This window comes from Hylobates moloch, unplaced genomic scaffold, assembly GCF_009828535.3.
Source record: "Hylobates moloch isolate HMO894 unplaced genomic scaffold, HMol_V3 SCAFFOLD_1, whole genome shotgun sequence".
Taxonomy (NCBI): Eukaryota; Metazoa; Chordata; class Mammalia; order Primates; family Hylobatidae; genus Hylobates; species Hylobates moloch.
The window spans coordinates 8,773,532-8,798,170 of record NW_026652276.1 but is presented as its reverse complement, the minus strand read 5'-3'; the positions used below and the strand labels follow the sequence as shown (position 1 = coordinate 8,798,170).

The window sequence follows — 24,639 nt, the reverse complement described above, 5'->3', positions numbered from 1 at the left end:
AAGAAAGAAAGAAAGAAAGAAAGAAAGAAAGAAAGAAAGAAAGAAAGAAAGAAAGAAAGAAAGTGATCAGTGTATCTGCCTTTGATATTGTTCAGTTTTAATAAATGAGACAGCTACTCCTACACAACCAACATGCTCAAAAAATAAAAAAATAAAGCCAGAAGGTAGTTGACTTACATTTTTTTTTAAAAAAAAGAAAAAGTGTAAGATACATTGTTGATGACACTGATATACATTCCTTTATGAAAATTAGGAAATGGGATCAAAATCCTCTGTATCCTGGCTGCCTGCCTAGGGGGAGATCTGCCCAGGGCCGGGGTCTTCTCCCAGAAAAGCAGTTCTGGTGTTCCAGGATGTATGCAGTTTCTTCTACGGAGCATAACTGAGGTGACTGGGGCCCGGGAGCGTTTTCCAGGAGGAACACAGAGGGGCCTCACAACTAAGGTCCAGGAATAGGCTCCTGGAACACCGGCTTTGGCGCACTGGAGCTTCCTGGGAAGCTGCCAGGGGAAGCAATGGCTAAATGTCTCCTTGAGCCACCAGGTAAGACATTTTCTGATAGAAACTGCACTCAGGACAGTGGAGGTGATTGATACATATTTGTTAAATGAATGAACTCATAAATGAATGATACCTCAAGTTTGCAGGGGTGAAGCATTTGCCAAAAATAACAATTTCTGTTTTCGAGCCACTAACTATAAAAAAAATCCTTTCTTGCTATTGATATGAGGATGACAGAATTGATTGTCTACTGAGGGAACTGCGTTTAGAGTCAGGGCTGCAGTGTCAGGCTGCTCAGGGTGTGCACTGTCCAACTACGGGGGTATCTTTTACATACATGACACTGTGAATGGAGCCGTCTCGAGCAGAGCCCTGGAATCACATCTTCGACTTAAAGGAGGGTGCTTTATTCTATTCTATCTGACAGGGGAGGTGGGTATCCAGGCTTTCATTCATTCATTAACTGTCTTAGGCCTGAGGATATGACGGTGAATAAGACACCAGTCCAGCCCTGGAGTTATTGTCTAATAGAAAAGATGGGTAAGTTGCCAGAAAATGATATGTTAATCTAGGTGACGAGATATTGTAGGATGCTGTGGGAGCTTAAGAGAGGAGTTCCTAATGCTATCTGAGACAGGAAGCATGAAGGAGGGCTGGCAGGTCGAGGAAGCCTTTGCAGAAGAAACTAAGTGAGAACTGAAGGATGGATAGAAACTATCCAGGCACCAGTGTGGGTGGGGGAACAGCAGGTGCAAAGGGCCTGTGGTGAGGACACTTTCTAACCATCGAGACATAGTAAGAGGTCATGCACGTTGGGGGCCGATCGCCATTCTCAGCACTTTACGATACCAGCTGGCGTTTTCTTCGTAATACACCTATTCATATTCTAACTCTCCCCAACTTAAGATGAGGGCATTGAGGCAGAGAAAGCCGAAATAATCGGCCTGAGGTCAAGCCTGGGAGTCTCCCTCCAGAGCTTGCAGTCTTTTTTTCCTTCAAGATATTAATTGTTTTTTACATTTTAAAAGAATATCAAAAATCGCAAGTACAGTACAAAGAACTTTTTAGAAACTTTTCCTGAGCCGTTGGAGGGTCAGCTGCCGACCTGACATCCCATCATCCCCAAATACTTAAGTGTGTATTTTCTAGAACCAAGACTAGCTCCTATATAACCCAAATAGAACCATCGAAACCAGGAAGTCAGCTTTGAAATATTATCACCAATGACCCTCAGACTCCATTCAGCTTTTTGCCATTGTCTGCTATGATGTCTTTTAGAGTAAAAAGACCCAGTCCAGGATCGTCATGGCAGCCAGCTGATCAGCTCTTTGCTGCCCTTTAATTGGGAGCAGTTTTTCAGTCTTTGCTTGTTTTTGTTTGTTGGCTGGTTGGTTTGTTTTTGAGACAGAATCTCACTGTGTTGCCCAGGCTGGAGTGCAGTGGTGCGATCTCACTGCAGCCTCCACCTCCTGAGTTCAAGGAATTCTTGTGCCTCAGCCTCCCGAGTAGCTGGGATTACAGGCACGTGCCACCACGTCTGGCTAATTTTTGTATTTGTAGTAGAGACGGGGTTTCACCATGTTGGCCAGGCTGGTCCTGAACTCCTGACCTCAAGTGATCCACTCGCCTTGGCCTCCCGAAGTGCTGGGATTATAGGCGTGAGCCACCAAGCAGGACTTTTGCTTGGTTTTGTGACTCTGACACTCGTGGATTTCAGACCCATATATCTTGTAGAATGTTTCTCATTTGGGACTTCTCTGGTGTTTTCTGATATTAGCTTAAGGGTTTGCATCTCGGGCTGGCTACCTTGTCAGTTTGGCATGTTTTTGAATTTTGCAGAAATGAAACTGCATTGTACATATCCTTCCTCTATCTCCCCCAAACATGACTGCAGTTTAGCGTGTGCTTGTATGTGCTGGGCCCTGTCTACTGTGTTTTCTGGTTTCAGACGCCGCTCCTTTCCTTGTAAATATGAGGTAACTGAGGCTTGGGGAGAGCAAAGACTTATTCACCCAAGGCCACATGCTGCTATAAGGAGGATCCAGGGCTCAGCCACTCTGAGTGGTTGTCCCTGAGGGGACCTGGCTGGGCCCTGCTAAGGTCAGAACAGGTGGGGTTTTGAGAGAATTTAAGAGAAACAAGCTTATGGGTCCATCAGTCCCAGCTTCTACCACCTCCCCAGAGCCAGCCCATAAGGTAAACATCTTAAATTAAGAATTCAAAAGAATTAGAAAAAGATTTGGCTGCAATATAAGATTGTGACTAACAGAAGAAACAGTAACTAATATTATCCATAAAGTATTGATAGAACCAATAAAATAGGAGTTTAAGAGCCAGAATTAGGCTGGGCACAGTGGCTCACACCTGTAATCCCAGCACTTTGGGAGGCCGAGGTGGGCGGATAACCTGAGGTCAGGAGTTCGAGACCAGCCTGGCCAACATGGCGAAACTCTGTCTCTACTAAAAATACGAAAAGTAGCTGGGCATGATGGCAGGCGCCTGTAATCCCAGCTACTTGGGAGGCTGAGGCAGGAGAATCGCTCAGTCGCTCAAACCCAGGAGGTGGAGGTTGCAGTGAGCTGAGATTGTGCCACTGCACTCAAGTCTGGGTGACAGAGTGAGACTCCATCTAAAAAAAAAAAAAAAAAATTAGGTTACTGAAAAGTTACAGTTATGAACAGTCAAGTAAACAAAATAAAAGAGCATATGAAGGATGATGGTTAAAAAGAAATAGGAAATAAAACAATAAATCCAAGACCAACCCTGCCCCAGAAGCTTAGGTATTTAAATAGGAAGATAAAAACAGAATTAAGGGGGGAAAAAGATTTGGCATTAAGAATTAAAGCCAGAAGTGCTGAATTTTAATAGTGGTAATTATGATAAAGCTAAAACACAAAGGGAGAACACTTAAAAGGTGATTAAAATAGAAAATAAGAAGGCAGGTAAAAGGGCAAAGTAAAGAAGATTGAAAATTAAAAGAATCACTACGATAAGCTAGAATAACTAAAATAAGGCAAAATAAATCTAAATGGGCAATTTAACGAGGGAGAAGATGTTAAGAGTTTAAAAACTAAAGATGTAATTACAGGTAGAGAAAATCCACACTTCAAGCTCAGGCCCCCAGAACCTATTGTTGCTGTTATTATTATTATTACTACTAATAATTATTATTTTGAGACGGAATCTCACTCTGTCTCCCAAGCTGGGGTGCAGTGGCACAATCTGGACTCACTGCAATCTCTGCCTCCCAGGTTCAAATGATTCTCCTGCCTCAGCCTCCTGAGTAGCTGGGACTACAGGCACCCGCCACCATGCCAGGCTAATTTTTGTATTTTTAGTAGACAGAGTTTTGCCATGTTACCCAGGGTGGTCTCGAACTCCTGACCTCAGGTGATCTGCCTGCCTCGGTCTCCCAAAGTGCTGGGATTACAAGTATGAGCGACCATGCCCGGCTCAATTATTATTAATATTAACGTTAAATGTGAAAGTGGTCATAAGTCCCAGAGACTGTCCATATGATTCCATAAGATCTGAGTCACGTGCAAGTTTCTGCACCTGTCTGGTCACCTCTGGGTGTGGGCCTCTGCCCAGGAGGGGAGGGAGAGCTGGGACTGTGTCCTCTTCCAGTGTCACACCTAGAACCACCTGCCCTGCAGCCCAGTCACCTCTCCATGGAGAGGTGTGGGATATGCCCCTTCGACTTCTCGAAGGGGAAAAACATTTAGAACTGCTGAAAATAAGATAGAGCTGTCAAAAGTATATGAAATTAGCTGCATAAACTGTGAAACATAAGTCACAGTTATATTTGTTCTGAGATAGTGTAAAAATAGAAACGGTTTCACAGATAGAAAATCCAAACCTCTCTTCAGTCACCGTGTCCAAGTAGCCTGAGATCCTTCCGATGCTCTAATGTCTTTTGTTTCTGCTCTGCAGAACTAGGAGGCCAGTGCTGGGACCTCAGCTAGCACCCAAGGGAGGGATGCCAGAGAGGAAATTAATTTATGATTCTCCATTTGTATTTTTATTGCTGAGGGCACTTGGTCTCCTATATTACTAGGGGAGTTGGAAAAATGGGTTATCACCAAAAGGCAGCCGGGCAGGCAAACCCCTCCGAGTTAGAGATACTGTACTTCTGCCAGAGTTGCATGGAGTGTTCATGTATCCTGGTGACATTGTGACCTCTTTGCAAGATCCTTGGTCTGCACAGTCCCAGGATACTTTTGGACCAGTCTGCACAGGTGTGTCTTCAAGAGGTCAGTGGTTGAGCTCCTAGATCTCAGCCTCTGCCTGGGAGTTGGCATGCATGCGTTTATTCATTCATCAATCCTTTGCAAGTATTGAGGTCCTTTGGTGTGTTGCACTGTGCCAATTGCTCAGGAAGCAACAAAACTTGGCATGGTCCTATGTTTGAGGAGCTTACAGTCAATGCCACCTGGGCCACCATGGTCAGTGGTAAGAGCTGATGATTCTGCCAACCTCCCAGAAAAAGGGACCAGAACTGGGTGGGCAAGACTGAAGGGTCTCTATACTCAACCTTCTGTCTTTCTGTATTTTAAAAAACAAGCTTTAAAAAAATAAACATATTAAAAATTAAAGTTTTCATTATGGAAAATTTCAAACATATACTGAAATAGACAGAAAAGTATAATTAATTCCCCCAATACTCATCACCCAGCTTCAAGAGTTCTCATCGCACGGTCAGTCTTTCATCTCCACTCCCACCCACTCCTCCCCAGGCCTGGATTATTATGAAGCAAATCCCAGACATCATATCACTTCATCTGAAATATTTCAGACTGTATTTCTAAAAAAGAGTTAATTGAGAGTTAAATATAGGTTAAAAATAACTACAATACCATTAGCATGCCTAAAGAGATAATCAATAATTTCTTAACATGATCAGATATTGGCTGAAACACCCCCTCCCCACAGTGTGTTTTAAAAGAGATTCAGATAGGGTCTGTATAATGCAATCCATTGATATTTCTTTAGTCTCTTTTAATTGCTTCCTCTCTTTCTTGTTTTTCTCTTTGCAGTTTTCTCCTTGAGAAATTGAGGCATTTATCCTGTTTGGATTTTATGACTGTGCCTGCATGGTGTTGTTTAACCTGTTCCTCTCTCCCCTGTGTTTCCTATAAATTCCTGGTTAGATCTGCAGGCTTGATCAGAGTCAGGCCGTGTTTCCTCAGCTCCTGTTTTACTGAGTGTTTGTCCCTCTGTTTAGACACTCTCACAGAACAACCCAAGCTAGCTTTGATAAACACCTGACAAGCTGCCCCAGGCTTACTGAACATGCAAATTGTACATTTTCATAGAAATACATACAAGGAACAGTATGGAAACTGGACATCGCTCAGCATCAGCACTTGAAGACTCACCATGCTGTGCATGAGCCATTGGTGGCAATGGGCGATTCCACAGCAATGGCCATTTTTTTTTTTTTAAGGCAGAGCTTCGCTCTTGTTGCCCTCGCTGGAGTGCAATGGTGCAATCTCAGCTCACCACAACCTCCGTCCCCTGGGTTCAAGTGATTCTCCTGCCTCAGTCTCCTGAGTAGCTGGGATTACAGGCATGCGCCACCATGCCTGGCTAATTTTGTATTTTTAGTAGAGAAGGGGTTTCTCCATGTTGGTCAGGCTGGTCTTGAACTCCCGACCTCAGGTGATCTGCCCGCCTTGGCCTCCCAAAGTGCTGGGATTACAGGTGTGAGCCACCGTGCCGGGCAACAATAGCCACTTTTTAGGTAGATCCATGGATGATAGTTACAATGTTTAACAACCAGGTATGGCACTAACCAGCTAGAGCAGAGCTGTTAACACTTAGTGTGGCTGTCTCAGGCTGTCCCTGCTGAGTGTTGGCCTTGGAGGTGACTCCCGTGTTTAATGCAGGCTGAACATTCTTGGAGCGATGCGCTCTTGCGATTCCTTCTGGCCACTGCCAGGAACAGAGGAAGGCCAGTGGGCTAATGCTTTAGCAAGGCTGATGCTTGCTTACTTTATCCAGAAAAAAATACCCCACATATTTTAGATGTAGCTTAGTTTTGTATACTAAATATCAATGTATAAAAGCACATATTAAAGTTTTTTTCTTATACATATATTTAGCAATGTGGCACTTTTGTGATATGAAATGATTTCTGGGACTAGAACCCTGATTCATGACCTTGTGCCTCTAGGAATAAAGTCCCAATACAACACCTGAACTTGAGAGGACCCCAAGGGACAGAGTCAGTGATGTACTGGGGGTTTGGACTTCGCCTCCTGTGGGCAGATTAATAGGAACACCCTCCTTCTCAATGCCGTGATTACCCTGGCCATACTTCACAGGCAGCCTGGAAAGGGGAGGTCATGGGTGTGGAGTCAGAGCCCCTGGGTTCACCGTCTGGCTGTCTCACTAGGTAGCTGTGCAGCCTTAAGGCTAGGCACCAAATTGTGTTGAGTCTAGGCCTGGAGTGGTGGCTCACGCCTGTAATCCCAGCACTTCGGGAGGCTGAGGCGGGTGGATCACTTGAGGTCAGGAGTTCGAGACCAGCCTGGCCAACATAGTGAAACCCCGTCTCTACTAAGACTACAAAATTAGCCGGACGTGGTGGCGCATGCCTGTAATCCCAGCTACTTGGGAGGCTGAGACAGGAGAATCACTTGAACCTGGAAGGCAGAGGTTGCAGTGAGCCAAGATCGTGCCACTGCACTCCAGCCTGGACAACAAGAGCAAAACTCCATCTCAAAAAACGACACATGGGGATAATGGCCAGAGAATTTAATGAGACCGTGAGTGTAAAGATGCTTGACAAATGTAAGTTGGCTTCCTGTGCCCTCTTTACAGAGCATCTTTCTGCAGTGATTGTGCTTCCCTCCTGCCGTGCTGCCCAGCTGACCCATGACTCACTGCTGGTTGGTATACAGAAGAGGACTTGCAAAGCAGCCTTGGATGAACTCTCTGAGGACGGGCACTGACTACCAAGAAGAACATCCCATGTCCCACATCAGCACCACCCCACATCTTGAAAACTGAAGAACTTGTTCTTGGGTCCATTCTGGGCTTCTGAAGACTCTAAATCTTTAATCTACTGCCTCTAGCCCCCACCATTCTTATTTCCATCCTCTGCTCTTACCTCGCCCAAGTCCCTTTCGGCATTCTCTTGTGTGTGAGACCCAGACTCTAACTACACTATATATGTTTGGGGTTGCCTGGCTCACCTTCACATATTTAAAAATTCTCCCAAGCACAGCTCCCACCGATGAGGCGGGAATGGCCCCATTAATCCTGCCGCCTGCTCTTTTAGCTGTTTGACCCAGAGATAAACACCTGACCAAAGGATGGTCAACCAGAGTATTTCTTTAGAAATTCCTTTTCTCTAAGAGACACAAAAAAGAGTCCCCAGTGGCTGCGTGGCCAGCTGAGATTAATGGTCACTGTGGCAATGACGGCCATTCATGTCAAATGCAAGCTGAAAAGCAGAGAAGCAGGACAACAGAGCAGTCCACAGAGAGAAACAGAGAGGAGGGGGCCTCATGGCCCCCAAGAAAAGGATAAAGCGGCTCTGGTTTTTGATGGCTCCTTCATTCTTATAAAGATGGAAAGATGGGCTTCATCTCTTCTACCTGGAGTCTCTGGGATCCAGCATCCTTACAATATCCCTCTTTTACTTGAGCAAATTTGAGTAGGCTTCTGATCTTTGTCATCAAAGCAGCCTTGGCCAAGAAATAAGACAAGGGTGTCTACTCTCACCACTTCTATTCAGCACTATGATTGAAGTCCTTGCCAATGCAATAAGGCAAGAGAAACAAATAGAAGGCATGACGATTGAAAAGAAAGAAATGCGGCTGGGTGCAGCGGCTCATGCCTGTAATCCCAGCACTTTGAGAGGCTGAGGTGGGAGGACCACTTGAGATCAGGAGTTCAAGACCAGCGTGGTCAACATGGTGAAACCCTGTCTCTACTAAAAATACAACAACAACAACAACAACAAAATTAGCCAGGTGTGGTGGTGGGCACCTGTAATCCCACTACCTGGGAAGCTGAGGCAGGAGAATCACTTGAGCCTGCGAGGTGGAGGTTGCAGGGGGCTGAGATAGTGCCACTGCACTCCAGCCTGGGTAATAGAATGAGACTCAATCTCAAAAAGAACAAATAAGTGAATTTATTAAGATCACAGGATACTAGGTGAACATGCGAAAATTAATTTTATTTTTACATACTACCAAAAAATGATTGAAAAATGAAATTAGAAAACACTGGCATTTAAAATAGGATAAAAAACATGAAATACCTACAAACAAATTTATTTAAAATATGTGTAAAACCTTTACGTTAAAAACTACAAATCATTGCTGGATTAATTTAAAGAATATCTACATAAGCGAAAGATTAGGACATGTTCATAGTTCGAGCAATTTAAGTTGCCAATATTCAGGTGTCAATGATCCCTTCATTTTTAAAAAAAAATTGACAAAAATTGTATATATTGTATACAATATGTTGTTTTGAAATATACATACCTTGTGGAATGACTAAGTCAAGCTAGCTAACATATGCATTAAACCTGAAATTTATCTGTAGAGACAATGCAATTTCAACTGAAATTCTAGCTGATTTTTTTTGGTAGAAATTGACAAACTGATGCCAAAATTTGTACAGAAATGCAAAAGATTTAAAATAGTCAAGACTATATTTAATAAGAACAAAGTAGGAGGGTTTACGCTACCAGATTTTAAGATTAAGCATAAAGCAACAGTATTTAAGACACTATGGTAGTGGCATAAAGATAGAAAACTAGATCAATGAAACAGAATAAAAGTTCAGAAATAGACCCACATGTCTACAGTCATTGGACTTTTGAAAAAAGTACCAATGCAGTTCATTGATGGAACAGAAAGCTTTCTCAATAAACAGTACAAGAGCAACTAGAGATCTATATGGACCATAGACCCAAATATGAAAATGAAGAGTCTAAAACTGCTATAAGAAGACGTAACAGAGTATCTTCATGACTTCGAAGTGGTCAAATATTTCTTAGGATATAAAAGGACAAACAATAAAAAAATTGGTAACTTAGTCTTCATCAAAATTCAAAATTTCTGCTCATTAAAAGACAAGAAACTTGGCTGGGCACAGTGGCTCATGTCTGTAATCCTAGACCTTTGGGAGGCTGAGGCAGGAAGATCACCTGAGGTCAGGAGTTCAAGACCAGCCTGGCCAATATGGTGAAACCCTGTCTGTACTAAAAATATAAAAATTAGCTGGGTGTGGTGGCAGGAGTCTGTAATTCCAGCGACTTGGGAGGCTGAGGCAGGAGAATTGCTTGAACCTGGGAGGTGAGGTTGCAGTGAGCCAAGATCACGCCACTGCACTCCAGCCTGGGCGACAGAGCGAGACTCCATCTCAAATAAAAAAAAAAGACAAGAAACTTAAAAGACAAGTAAGTCACAGGCTAGTAGAAAATATTTACAGTACACATCTGAGCAAAGACTTGTGTTCAAGATATATAGAGAACTCCTACAAATTAAAAATACAATAAAAAATAAAAAATGGTTAGGCATCTTTTTTTTTTTTTTTTTTTTGGGAGACAGAGTCTCACTCTGTCACCCAGGCTGGAGTGCAGTGGCACGATCTCGGCTCACTGCAAGCTCCGCCTCCTGGGTTCACGCCATTCTCCTGCCTCAGCCTCTCCAAGTAGCTGGGACTACAGGTGCCCGCCACCACGCCCGGCTAATTTTTCTGTGTTTTTAGTAGAGACGGGGTTTCACCGTGGTCTCGATCTCCTGACCTTGTGATCCGCCCGCCTCGGCCTCCCAAAGTGCTGGGATTACAAGCATGAGCCACCATGCCCGGCAGGCATCTTAAACAGGCACCATGAATGGCCAATAAACATATGAAAAGGTGTTCAACACCCTTAGTTATCAGGAAACTGCAAATTAAAACCATAGTGAGAAACCACAATATAGTAAGACAGATACAATTACAAAGACCGACAATTCCAAGAGTTGGCAAGGATCTGGAGCAACTGGAACCTTGATGCCTTGCTGGTGGGAGTGTAAAACAGTACAATCATTTTGAGAAATCATTTGCCTGTTTTTAATAAATTTAAATGTACACCTATCCTAAGACCTAGCAAGTCCACTCCTGGGTATACACCCCAGAGAAATGAGTACGTACATCCACAAAAAGTATTGTCTAAGGATGTTCATAGCAACTTTATTCATAATGGCTGAAAACTGGAAACAATTCAAATATCGATCAACAGAAGGGTAGACAAGCAAATTGTGGCAATACCTCTCAGCAATAAAAAGGAATAATCTGGGCTGGGTGCGGTGGCTCACGCCTGTAATCCCAACATTTTGGGAGGCTGAGGCCGGCGGATCACTTGAGGTCAGGAGTTCGACACCAGCCTGGCCAATGTGGTGAAACACCTGTCTCTACTAAAAATACAAAAATTAGCTGGGTGTAGTGACAGGTGCCTGTATTCCCACCTATTTGGGAGGCAGGAGAATCACTTGAACCTGGGAAGTGGAGGTTGCAGTGAACTGAGATTGTGCCACTGTACTCCAGCCTGGGCGACAGAGTGAGACTCTGTCTCAAAAAAAAAAAAAAAAGAACAAAAAGAACAATCTGGTACACATATACTGATGAATTTCAAAAATATTATGTTGAGCAACAGAAGTCAGACACTGTAGAGTACACACCGTGTGATCTCATTTGTTGTGTGAACCAACAAAACCAGTCTGATGGTGATAGATGTTAGAAGATGGTTACATCTGAGAGTTGGATATTGACTTGAAAAAGGACCCTGAGGGGCCCTCTTGGGGCAATGGAAATGTTCTATATCTTGGTCCAGTTGATGGTCAAGGAGGTGTAGTACCTGTGTAAAAATTCATCAAGCTATAGACCCAAGATCTGAACAATTTACTGTAATGTAAGATGACCTTCAATAAAGCATTATTTAAATCACCTTTATGAATACACTAATGACAGCGACAAGTCCAAAAACAAACGAGGGAGATAAAATATTTGGGGCTTTTCTGAGACAAATGCTGTAGTCTCTCTTTGTTACCAGTCTTTGTGCCATGTAGGGGTTTTGTTGCTGCTGTTGCTGTTGGTATTTTTCCTCTGCTAAATTTAGATCATGAAACCTGCCTTTCTATGCACAAATCAAGCAAGGAGACAGAGAATGATTTCGCTGTATGAGAGCAAAATGGAACTTCAATAGGAATGGATAAAGACATTGGGAAGGTGACTATGGAAACTGAACCAGAGATGCTCAAAATCAGCCACGACATTTTGCATCAGGGACCCAGTATGAGAAGACAGTGACACAGAATTGTGGGCAAGAGCAGGGATTCAGTTATGTGGATGACAGAGCTGCCTCAGAATGCTATGGAGCAAGTGAAGCCAGGAGCAAATGACAGAGAATGGGTGAGGACCCTGGGAGTCTCACATCAGACAAGCTTCCATTAGATGGAAGGGCTCACCCATGGTCACTATAGCATGCCCAGGAGAAATGCATATTTTGGACTGTACCTTTAAAAGCAATAACTCAAAGCCCTCCAAACCTGACAGCCCATCGGAGGCTTTGGTCTAGAAAATGTCTCCACAGCACGTGTATCATGACTTATCTCTCTATGGAGATCCAGCTCAGAGAATGTAATAGCGACATGTGGCACAGTGAAGCTGGCATTTCCTGCTTTGGAGGCAGTCAACATCAATGTGCTCACCAAAACCACTGTGCTCACTAAGCCACCAAGACAGAAGGGGGCTCAGGTTCATGGGCAAGCTGGACTTGGTGTGGTACAAACAGGAAGGGGCTCACTTCTTCCTCCAGATTCCCCACTTCACCCTGCTCTGTAGGTTGGCACCACCTGCATGGGCCTTGTGTGAAACCTCAGGCAGACGTGCAAAGCTTTGCTGGCTACGTGGAAGTTATAAGCAAATGATCTCTTTCGCTGGATATTAAAGAGAGCAGCCCAAAGCGATTTCCCGACTGTCTGCTTCTCCCTCTCCAGGTGCAGACCCTGCCACAGCCAAAGCCCCTACCTCTTGCTTCATCTTCTCCCCACCCCCCAGCTGCTGTTTGGGCCCTCAGAGCGGGGCCCTGTGCTGGCTTTTCTCTTTCCCTCCACCTGAACTGTGGCTGTGATGGCTGGAGCTCTGGCAGTCACCTTGACAGATGACAGAGTAGAAAGCTAGAAGGAGCCTGAGTCCATGCAGGCATGAAGCAGCCACGGTCACAACCCTCTAGACTTCTTTCACACAAGAGCCAAATAGATTTCTGCCTTGTTAAGCTGTGCTATGTTTTAAAATAAGCAGCTGAATTCGATACTGACTGATACAATACCCAAAACCCAACAATAGGAAGATAATTAATAAGTCACAATCCAGTCATACTAGAGAATATTTTACAGTAAGATCTCATTTTACAAAAAGGAAGGATGCATAAACATATAGAAAAAAATACCTGGAGCACATTTACAACATAGTAAAACCTCTCTGGGTGGTGGCAGTACAGTTCTTTTTTTTTTAAATGGGGTCTTGCTATGTTACCCGGGCTGGCCTGAAACTCCTGGGCTCAAATGATCTTCTGGCCTCAGCCTCCCAAAGAGCTGGGATTACAGGCACGAGCTACTGTACCTGGCCAAGATACAGCGAACTCTCTCTCCCTTCCTTCCTTCCAGCCTGGCCAAGATACAATGAACTATCTCTTCCTTTCCTTTTCCTTCCTTCCTTCCTTCCTTCCTCCCTCCCTCCCTCCCCCGCTTCATTCTTTTTTTGAGACAGAGTCTCACTCCATCACCAGGACTGGAGTGCAGTGGCTCTATCTCACCTCACTGCAACCTCCACATCCCAGGTTCAAGCAATTCTCTTGCCTCAGCCTCCCGAGTAGCTGGGATTACAGGTGAGTGCCACCACACCTGGCTAATTTTTTTTGTATTTTTAGTAGAGACAGGGTTTCGTCATGTTGGCCAGGCTGGTCTCAAACTCCTGGCCTCAAGTGATCTGCCTGCCTCGGCCTCCCAAAGTGCTGAGATTACAGGCGTGAGCCACCACGCCGGGCTGTGATTTTTCTATTCTATTTCTTGATATATGTAGTATTTAAAATTTCCTAGTTTTGTGACAGAGGAGTAACAATAGTTTTTTTGTTACTTGTGCGTGTAATCCCAGCTGTTTGGGAGGCTGAGTCTGGAGAATTGTTAGAGCCCAGGAGTTTGAGACCAGCCTGGGTAACATAGCAAGACCCCATCACAGCCCACAAATATATATATTTTTAAATTACTGTACAAAACAATAGTTTTTTTTAAATTATGGAGTTTTTATTTATTTATTTTTTTAGCATGGGCAACCAAAAGTTATTATTTTTTTTTTAACAAGATACCCTTGTAACCCTGTCAAGTCTTTGCAGCAATGACCTCTGGTGCAACCTTCCCAGACCAGCACTCCTCATGATCCGCCATCTCTTACCTCATTTTCTGAGCTCCTGGGCCTGTCTGCATTGCTGTTCTGCAAGGAGGCATTCTGCTCCAGGGGATATTCAAGGTCAGGGGCTCATTTACAGATTTTCCATTGTCCTGTGAATCTGTGACATTTCAGAAATGGAGCAAGTTAGAAGATACAGATCGACCCTTTTCAGGCAATTCTCTGTAAGCCTAGGACAGTAGCAGCAGTCACGCTGGAAGGTGGAGGAAGCAGAGTGGTAAGGGGTGTCCCTCCCCTCACTCCCTGAACGGGAGTTTGTCACACCTCGTGCTGTGCCAGATGGCCTGGGATGCCATCCCTATGAAAATTATAATTATGGGCTGGGCGCGGTGGCTCACACCTGTAATCCCAGCACTTTGGGAGGCCAAGGCGGGCGGATCACCTGAGGTCAGGATTTCGAGGCCAGCTTGGCCAACATGGTAAAACCCCGTCTCTACTAAAAATACAAAAATTAGCCGGGCGTGGTAGCGGATGCCTGTGATCCAAGCTACCTGGGAGGCTGAGGCAGGAGTATTGCTTGAACCCGGCAGGCGGAAGTTACAGTGAGCTGAGATCGTGCCACTGCACTCCAGCCTGGGTGAAAAAAAAAAGAAAATTATAATGATGATTTAAGCAACTTCATATACATTTACATATACATAAACACACATACGTAGTCAGTGGAAAAAAAGGTACTGGAAATAAGAATACAAACCTGGCTAATGCTTAGAGGGCAATAAAGCCATAACCATTGGTGTTATTTCTACTGGTCAAAAATCACTGGCAACTTGCCAATTTTTTAGCATCTAACAATTCCCAAGTCCTAATCAATGTTAAATAATAAGTCAGGTTAGCCTCCCCCAGAAAGTCAGCTCACCCAGGGGTGGGATTTTTAGGCAATGATCTGCTGTGATTTTGAAGGGGTACTCATTTTGCAGATGAAACGGAGAATGTCCCACACCTTCCAGACCCAAATCACACATCGTGACTCCAGATCATGAGCTTCTTTGGTGGCTGTGGAGTGACCCAGTAGCCCATTTTGTCTGCTCCTTCTCTTCCCCAGCCCCCACCCCGTGCTTTTCTCACCGTGTAGGTCAAGCAGGACATTTTCTCCTTGGACTCTTGGATCAGGAAGTACCGAGCAGTCAAAAGAATTCGCTCCAAGGAGGTGACATGAAGGAGTCACTGTAAAAATAAAACTGCAAGTCTTGGCGCGGTGGCTCATGCCTGTAATCCCAGCACTTTGGGAGGCCGAGGTGGGTGGATCACTTGAGGTCAGGAGTTCGAAACCAGCCTGGCCAACATGGTGAAACCCTGTCTCTACTAAAAATACAAAAATTAGCCGGGCATGGTGGCAGGCACCTGTGGTCCCAGTTACTTGGGAGGCTGAGGCAGGAGAATCACTTGAACCCAGGAAGTGGAGGCTGCAGTGAGCTGAGCTTACACTACTGCACTCCAGCCTGGGCGACAGAGCGAGACTCCATCTCAAACAAACAAACAACCGCTGCAAATCTGATGAAAACGTTTATAGCTAGACATAAAGGCCACCTTTGGGGATGGCATTGTTCTGTCTATCTGGTGTCAGCATCCTTGGCTCAGCTTGGGGAGGTCACAAATGCGAGGCTCTTTATGCAGCAGCCGTGTTTCCCTTCCCAGCTTCATCCCAGACACAGCCCTACACCTCCCTTTTCTTGCAACCCCAAAAGACTTCCCTGACCCCCGACCTTGGCAGCTGCAGCTGCTTTTCTGTCTACTTACAATGCCCTACCCCTGCCCTGTCCAACAGGGTGGCTGCTAGCCACGTGTGGCTATTGTGCACTTGAAATGTGGCTGGCAAATGTGACTGAGGAGGGGAATTTCTCATTTTATTTAATATAATTTACATTTAAAAGTACAAACTCATATTGATTCAGTTGTTGGGAAACTTTTAAGGGTATTTGGATCAATTTGGGTATGTAAATCCACTTTTCTGACTGTACATTTTATGCAATCTAAATCCAGATCAAGTATTTCCAATGAAAATTTGGCTTGCGAATTGAAAGGGGCTGCAAATATAAAATACTCAACAGATTTCAAAGACTTCATGCAAAAAAAAGGAGTGTAAACTATTTCACTGATATTTTTTATGTTGATTATTAACTACAGGATAAAATGGTACCTTTTGCATCTGCTGGGTTAATAAAATGCATTGTTAAAATTAATTTCACCCATTTATTTGTACTTTTTAAATGTGGCCACTGGAAAATTTTAAATGATATATGTGGCTTGCAGCATATTTCTGTTGGATGGCGCTACTGTAACCCCCTTCTCCATCTACACAGGCTTTGGAGCCAGAAGGATCTGAACTCCAGCTCAATCTGTACTGTACAATAGCTTTGTGATTCTGGGTAAGTGGCTCAATCTCTGTGGGCCTCAGTTGTTTATTTTTTGATCTGTAAAATAGGTATGGTAAGAATACCCTTGAAATGCCTGCCTAGCACACTAGCACAGCCACTGGGTACCTGCATGAAATCAACCAAGTTCGCTCCCACTCTCTCCCCAGCCATGTCCTTATCCTATTTTTTTTTTTTTTTTTTTTTTTGAGATGGAGTCTCACTCTTTTGCCCAGGCTGGAGTGCAGTGGCATGGTTTTGGTTCACTGCAACCTCTGCCCTCCGGGTTCAAGCGATTTTCCTGCCTCAGCTTCCTGAGTAGCTGGGATTACAAGCACGCACCACCATGCCCAGCTAATTTTTGTATTTTTAGTAGAGACGGAGTTTCATCATGTTGGCCGGGCTGGTCTCGAACCCCTGACCTCAGATGATCTATCCGCCTTGGCCTCCCAAAGTGCTGGGATTATAGGCGTGAGCCACTGCACCAGGCCATCCTTACCCATTTGTCGAGACTCATCTGAAATATCATCTTCTTTGGGAAGCCCTTTCCTAACCCCAGCAGAAGGGTCTAGTGCTTTGCCTTTCTCTCTCTTGTAAACTTTCACACATGGTTTGCAGTAAAATGACATCATTACAATACTGTGGGTTCCTCAAAGGCAGAGACCCCAGCTTCCTTGTGTGTGAGAGTGTGCTTTTAACTTTTAGTATATGGGAAATTTCAAACACATGGAAAAGTTGAGCTTCCATGACTATAGTATTTCAATCATTGTATTTGTCTTGCTTAACTCAGTGCTTGATACATGATTTTGTTAGTGTTTGTGGTGGATGGCCAACAGCCACAGATTCCACCACTGTGGAGTGGTGAAGTCAATTCCCCCACCCCCTTTGGTCTGGGCTGGCCCTGTGGGCTGGTTTGACCGACAGAACACGGTGCAAGGGACTACGCAAGGTCTGAATCTCTCAGTCTAGGCCTCGAGATGCCAGGCAGCTTCTGCTTTTGCTCTCTCAGAACTCGACTTCCATGTGCATAAGCCTGGGCCAGCCTGCTGGGGGATGAGAGACCACGTGGAGCAGAGGCAGGCAGTCCCAGTTCACAGACCACCAGAGGGATGAGTGGCTGTCCTCCACCTTCCAAACCCAGAAGAGCCACCAGCTGATTGCAGAGGTTAGGTAAACTGGCCCAGACACAGGAACTACTAAACCATCCCCCAGGATCATGAGAAATTATAAATATTGTTGTTTTAAGTCTCTCTATTTTGAGGGAGTTTAACGTGTGGCAAACAGCTACCCAATACAGGGTTTAATGAATGTTTTTGAATGCACTGATGAAGTCTCTGGATTTAGCAGGGGTTGCCACTCTGGCACACTCAGGGTAGCATATACAGTCTGGTGGCAGCTGCTGTGCCTCCAGCGCTGGGAAACTGCCACACATTCTGCACCCCTAGCAGGCTGCCCGTCAACCACAGGAGCACGTCACAAGGAAAAGAGTCTGTAGCACCAACACCCCATTTGTAAAGTTTTCTGAACTTTATTCTGCTCAGTACATATATTTTGAGCAGATAAAATGTGCTAGGCACTGGTCTAAAAGATTAAGAAGTCTTGCTGCAAATCTATTCCCAAGGTTTTAATTTCATTTATTTTCAGAGCAGCAGAAGCTTTGGCTATGGCAGTCACAGTGAGAGAACAAGACAGAACCTCATCACTGAGACAATTCATGTTCCCAGATGACCCCTAATGTGGATGGCTCTAAGTCTCCCTCCTAGAATGCATGTACAGCGAGGGGTGTTTTGCTGAGTTCTAGAACAAGAAATCTCTTTTCAATAGAAGCCAGTCTAATTGTCTAATTTGGGTCAACCCTTTCTCCGAAGTACACACATCATCATAGTGGAGGAATTTGGATTCTTTAGATAATGGTTTTAAAATGCACTACCCTGTTGAAACTGTCCTTGGTACTTTTCAATGCCGCTTATCCTTTCTCATTTAATGAGGACCTTTCAGCACTGATGACTCCAGTTGGATGTAAGGGAACAGCCGTGACAGCTGTCCCTGATACTGACCTGCCAGGCAGCTGGCGTTCCGTTCGGGGCTGTCTCTGGCCTTGGCTTTGCTTCTGCGTCTTATGGAGCGATTGAAGATGGAATTTCTCTTAATTGGGATGTGGCAATGAGGCTCTTTGTCTTGGATATCCTGGTCAGCTTGAGAAGTCTCCTCTTTTTCTGGGAGTAACTCAGGTTTCACCTTGGCTGGTTCATTATCAATGTTCGGTTGATCACTTGCTGATTTCCTCCAGGTCTTTTCCAAATCTTCAGATTCCGTGGTCTCCATGGAAATAGAGCCAGCTGTTTCTCAGCAGAACGACTGGAGGTCAATGACTTTCCCAAGCTTCACAGGTTTGAGTGCTTTAGAATAGATAGAAAACAATTTTCAGTTAGAGTCATCAGGCTAAGCATTCTATTCAGACTGTGGAACTCCACTCCCATTCGAATTTGATGAAACGTGGGATCATCTGCACATCCTGGTATCCACATCTTCGCCACTGAAAATTACAGCTTAATCTCTGCAATTTGGAGGCATTCTTGTATCATTTTATAATTGCCGTTTGTTTATATTATTCATAGGATGCACTTTAAGGGGGAAATGTTTAAAGTAGCTTGCAAAACTGCATTCAGATAAACACTTCTTAAATAATTCCAGAGAAAAAGAGTAGCAGAAATAGTGAGAGAATTCCAGGAAAGCATTGAGAGGGACCGTAAATGTCTAGACAGAAAAAGAAAATCTCGGAAGATGAGAAACGGTGGTCAGCTGGTGCAAGGTCTCACAATGGTAAGTTTAGACATGAGCAAGGTTGATCCCCAAGACGACAAATCTTGCCATCAGCTGGCGGCCAAGTCTAGTGGGCGCGTTAGTGGCCTTTCTGATGGAATGATGTATGGCCGTGGTGGAAGAATGAGGTCCCCCCATCCCATGGCCACCCCACCATGGGCTGGAGAAACAGAATGGTTACTTCCCTCTGGGGTGACCATACAGCATATCATCTGAACTAGGACACTTTTCATAGGAAAAGGGGGATACGACAGGAACAAACCCCACCTCCCTCGCCACACAGACCTCCTTCTAGGGTAGGGGTGCTCAGGGCGAGGGACTACGTGGACCCGCTTAGTGGGTCTAAGCTGGTGGGACAGGGTGTTAGACAGAGAAGCCGAGCTAGGAGTTCTTCTCATTTCTCCACTCATCCGAGGGCTTGAAACCTGGGGTCCCATGGATTCTATGGAGGTTTTCGGGGTACAAGGCTGTGTATGAGCATATACATTTTTCTGGCCTATAGGTCCAGAGATTCTATCATACTCTCAAAATGGTCAGAGACTCGGCCAGCACCAGCCTGGGAGGCCGAGGCGAGTGGATCACTTGAGGCCAGGGGTTCAAGATCAGCCTGGCCAACATGGAGAAATCCTGTCTCTGCTAAAAATATAAAAATTAGCTGGGCTTGGTGGCACATGCCTGTAGTTCCAGCTTCTCGGGAGGCTGAGCAGGAGAATCGCTTGAACCCGGGAGGTGGAGGTTGCCGTGAGCAGAGATCTTGCCACTGCACTCCAGCCTGGGCAACAGAGCCAGACTCCATCTCAAAAAAACCCTTCCAGTCCTCCTCTGTTGCTCCCTTCCAGAAACATTCAGCTCAACCAGTGTTCTACGATTCATCAGGAGCGTTTGTCTGGGTCTTCCTTTGTGAAATGGGGAGCATGGAGGGCTGGGCTTGAGACACCTCCTTTCCCACAGCACCCCTCCCCTTCCCCACACCTCTTCCTCGGGAGTCCCTCAGTTCCCAAACACCTTCTTCTACACCCACCAGCCAGCCCCACACTATTGATCTCAGGGCAGGTGGTCAGGTAGAATAGTCAGGAGGTTGGGTTTCCCCTACCCCAGGCCGAGAATGCCTTTGTTTACCTGAGATGGAATTAGGACTTTCTGGGTAGGGGGATTTGAGGACTGAAGGCCACTCTGGTTCCTAGAACCAGCTACTTCTGACACAGGTTTGTATCAGAAGGTTTGCCCTAGGATGGCGCCTCCTTCCCACCTGCTTACAGGGCTGGTCCTGTTCTATTAACCACCTTCCCTATAAATTGTCAGCCAGGCAGAAATGAGCATTAACGTACTCAGAGGTTGCCTCAGAGCAGCTGGGCCATGTGCAGGGGCACAATCTGAGCTCATGGGGACCTGGGGAGTGTCTTCCCCACCACGGTCGGCGGGGGGACCCAGCAATACCTAACCCTTCTGGTGCTGTTCTCGGTTTCCTGATCCATGAAGTTGGAGTGTGCACCACGGGATCGGTGAAGCCCCTTCCAACTAGAAAGCAACGCTGCTATTTCAGGTGGCCAGAGAGGATTGTGCAGTGGCTGGGAGGACACACTTAGGATGGACCATTCATACGCACCCTTCCCGGGAGTGCCTGGGAGGACAACGCTTGTCACATGTGTGGCAAAGAACCCACGGTTCCAGCGAGATGGGGGGATTTCATTCACAGCAGGTTTAACCTGGGTCACTGAGGCGATGAGGTTGCAATAACAGCAAAAGCATTCTTGAGCCAGCAAGAGGACAGAGAGAGAGAGGCTTCCATCCTGGCCAGATGAACGGGGACCCCTGCGCTTGCTCCACTTGGGAACCTGATCCACCAGAAAAGTGGCTGCAAGGATGGGCAGAGACCCGGGAAGGCTGAGGTCACCACTGTCACCCATCTGACCTCTGTCTGGGAGCCTGGGGGCAGAATGAGAACCAGGGACAAGGATGGCCTTGAGCTCAGTGTAAGGCAGAGACCATGAGTGTCCGAGCTCCCCAGAGCTGGAGGGGCTGCTTTGGGGGCTGACGTCCCTGTCACTGGAGCTGTCAAGATGGAGGCTGGCGGGGCTGTTGAGGTTTTAGAGTTCAGTGAGGCCTGCCTGCCCCTGCCATCACCTTCTTTCTTCTTTCCCCGGCCCCTGTGCCTACCACCTCACCCAAACCCTTCCACTGAGGCTGCTTTCAGTGAAGAGTTGGACCTGTGGATGGTGATGGGCAGGGGTCCTGTGGGGTGGGATTGGGGGGATGATGTAGGCATTCGTTGTGTTTTGGTGCCAGTCTGTGGAGGCCTCTGACTGCTGGACCGAGGAGCTCACCCAGCAAACCCTGTTGGTGGCCAGAGGCCCTGGCAGGCCCTGAGCAGGAGGCACAGGATCCCAGGGAGGCACAGGGCGGGGTGGTAGGGGACACAGAGCCTGTCCTGAGGGTGATGGCACACACGTGAGTACCTGGCCAGGTCAGAGCTGCAGGGAGGAATGGGAGGAATTGCAGGTCAGTGACTTGTGAAGGTTTTGAGAGCAGTGGACGAGGGAGCTGGCCCCATGTTTGTGCGGGCCTGGGTGCCTGGTGGAATCCCGCTCCTGGTCTGGGAAGCAGGAGTGAAGCCAGGTTTGGGTCAGAGCACACTGGTTTTGCGGTGTTGGGTTGAGGAATCTCCTAGGAGAAAAGTTTGTGGACAGAAATCCCTGACCGACCCTGGACTGAGTTGCTCACAGGTATTTTCCGGCTCTGACAGGGGAACCCCCCGGGCCTCTGTGTTGTGATCCTAACATGAACTTTTTTTTTTTTTGGCTTTCAAGGTTATTCTTATTATCAGTATCATCATTATTTTAGGCTGCATCTTAAAAACTTGAGGGGCTAGGCGTGGTGGCTCACGTCTGTAATCCCAGCACAGGCTGAGGCGGGGGGATCATTTGAGGTCAGGAGTTCAAGACCAGCCTGGCCAACATGGTGAAAACCAGTCTCTACTAAAAGGAAAAAAAAAAAAAATTAGCTGGGCGTGGTGGCGGGCGCCTGTAATCCCAGCTACTCAGGATGCTGAGGCAGGAGAATCGCTTGAAATGGGAAGGCATAGGTTACAGTGAGCCGAGATTGTGCCACTGCATTCCAGCCTGGGCGACAGAGCGAGACTCCATCCCCAAAACAAGACAAAACGAAACAAAAATAACTTGAGGTGTAATTTACTCTTTTTATTAGTTTTGACAAACACATTCAGTGCATGTAACCACCACCACCACCAAGATACAGAACAGCTCCCTCACCAGGGAAAAGTCCCCTTGTGCCTGCAGAGGTCAGTCCCTGCCACGCCCCCAGCCCCGGCAACCACCAATTAGAGTCTTGGTTTGCCCTTTTCTGTTGTGTAGGTGGAGCTGGCGGCCTGTCGCCATTGCTGGAGTGCAGTGGTGCAGTGAAGGCTCATCCATGGCTCACTGCAGCTTCGACCTCATGGACTCAAGCCATCCTCCCACCTCAGCCCCTTGAATAGCTGGGAGCACAGGTGCGTGCTACCATGCCCGTCTAACAGTTGTATTTTTTGTAGGGATGGGGTTTTGCCATGCTGCCCAGGCTGGGTGTCTGGCTTCTGTACCCTATTGTGCTGTGTTCGCTGCTCTGTCGACGTTGCCTGTGTCAGTGCTGATCACCAGCATTTACTGTGCGGTGCCAGGGATGCAACGACGCCCACACCATAGGCCACCAAGGGCACTGGGTTCGAATCTCCATTTCCAGCTGCCTGTAATCACGGGCTTAACATCGGGCAAGTCAGGGCCTCAGTTTCCTGTCCAGAAAACATGGGGTGGGTGGGTGTTCTCGACTCCTAGCTCTCAAATTTGGTGATCCAGGGAGGCTCAGAGAGTCCTTAGAGGGATGTTCGTGGTACATTAAGAGTCAGGGGGATTGTTCTCCCTGAAATGAGGAGGCTCCGAAACCCTGAGAAGAAGTATTCCCAGATCTTACCATCTTTGAGATGATTTTACACACACACACACGCACACACACACACACACACACAAAGAGATTGTAAAACTATCTGTAAAACAATTCTAATTCTGCTGCAATTATAGACTATTTTAAGCAAATGTGCTCTACGTCTGGAATCTTTTTATAATTGCTTTGATTCATCTATAACCATTAACTGCCAGAAAACCCAGAAGCTTCCCCCACCCCAATCTTCTGATGCTCCCTTAAGTTCCTCTGTAGCTTTAGACCCATGTCTTTCTATTCCATGGTAACTTCAGGGTGGGGGAGCCTGGGGATAGCTTTGTGATTGAGGGAGGGTGCAGCTCATGGTGCACTTGCATTCATTCATTCATTCATTCATTCATTCATTCATTCATTTATTCACTCATTCATTCACACCCCCTAAGCACCTGCTGGCATGGGACTCACGTCTTCATTCTACGTCTGTCCAGATTCCCTCCTTAATAAGCTTCCTTAGGACAGGACTTGGTCTGTTTGGGTCTCTGTCGTTCCTGATGCCGGCCACACAACAGCACTCTGTAAACATCTTTTTTTTGCAGCAATAGATGAACGGATGAGTTACCTTAGCCAAGCCTCGCAACTTCCGCATGAGTCAATGTGATAATTACCCCCACTTTATAGATGAGGCAGCTGCCACTCTCAGAGCTGTGATAATCTGGCCAAGGTCGCATGGCTGGCAAATGGTGCGGCAGGGGTCACACTACAGCTATCTGACTCATTTGTTGGGGGGACCTGTGATGTGGTCAAAAGATGCTGTTGTAACTGTGGGCTGAAGGCAGGCCTGGAAGAATCAGAGCCAGAAGGGGGCCGTATCTGGCTGTCTCCGTGTTAGTTGTGCAGCTTCAGGCCCGGGAGCTGAGGTGGCTGTTACACCTCCCAGCACTGGGCTGCATGAATCAGTGCGTGAAGCAGTGTCCTGGAAGGTCAGGACACAAGCAGAAAAGGAGGTGGAGAGTTGTGGGGAGCTTGCTGCAGGCTCAGCTGTAGCAATCACCAGCTACTGCAGGGGAGGAAGGCACAGGGCATGTGGGGAGGGGCAAGGTGGGTGTGGAGAGGTGAGGTTTCTAGACTGGATCTCATCCGAGTGCAGACATCATCCGGGGCTCTTGTTAAATCACAGATTCTGACCCAGGAGGTCCTGGGTGGGGGCTGAGACTGCATTTCTTTTTTCTTTTCTTTCTTTTCTTTTTTTTTTTTTTGACAGAGTCTTGCTCTGTTGCCTAGGCTGGAGTGCAGTGGCGCGATCTCAGCTCACTGCAACCTCTGCCTCCTGAGTTCAAACGATTCTTCTGCCTCAGTCTCCCAAGTAGCTGGGATTACAAGTGCCTACCACCATGCCTGGCTACATTTTTTTTTTTTTTTAATAGAAGCAGGGTTTCACCATGTTGGCCAGGTTGGTCTCAAACTCCTGACCTCAAGTGATCCACCCACCTTGGCCTCCCAAAGTGTTGGGATTACAGGCATGAGTCAGACAGCTCTCAGAGCATTCCCATTTGCTAGTCCCTAG

General features: G+C 46.3%; 1 protein-coding gene across 1 annotated transcript in view; it reads right to left on the bottom strand.

Moving 5' to 3' along the window:
• The window catches only part of NGEF (neuronal guanine nucleotide exchange factor), a 92,184-nt gene extending 73,463 nt beyond the window's left edge, over positions 1-18,721 (bottom strand). Inside the window, exons 1-2 of the mRNA XM_058437147.1 lie at positions 18,380-18,721; positions 13,957-14,071 (exon numbers count right to left, since the gene is read on the bottom strand). Coding sequence (XP_058293130.1) covers positions 13,957-14,071; positions 18,380-18,647 — 383 coding nt within the window. The 5' untranslated portion in view covers positions 18,648-18,721. The remainder of the gene's footprint in view (positions 1-13,956; positions 14,072-18,379) is intronic.
• Between the last annotated feature and the right edge of the window lie 5,918 nt (positions 18,722-24,639).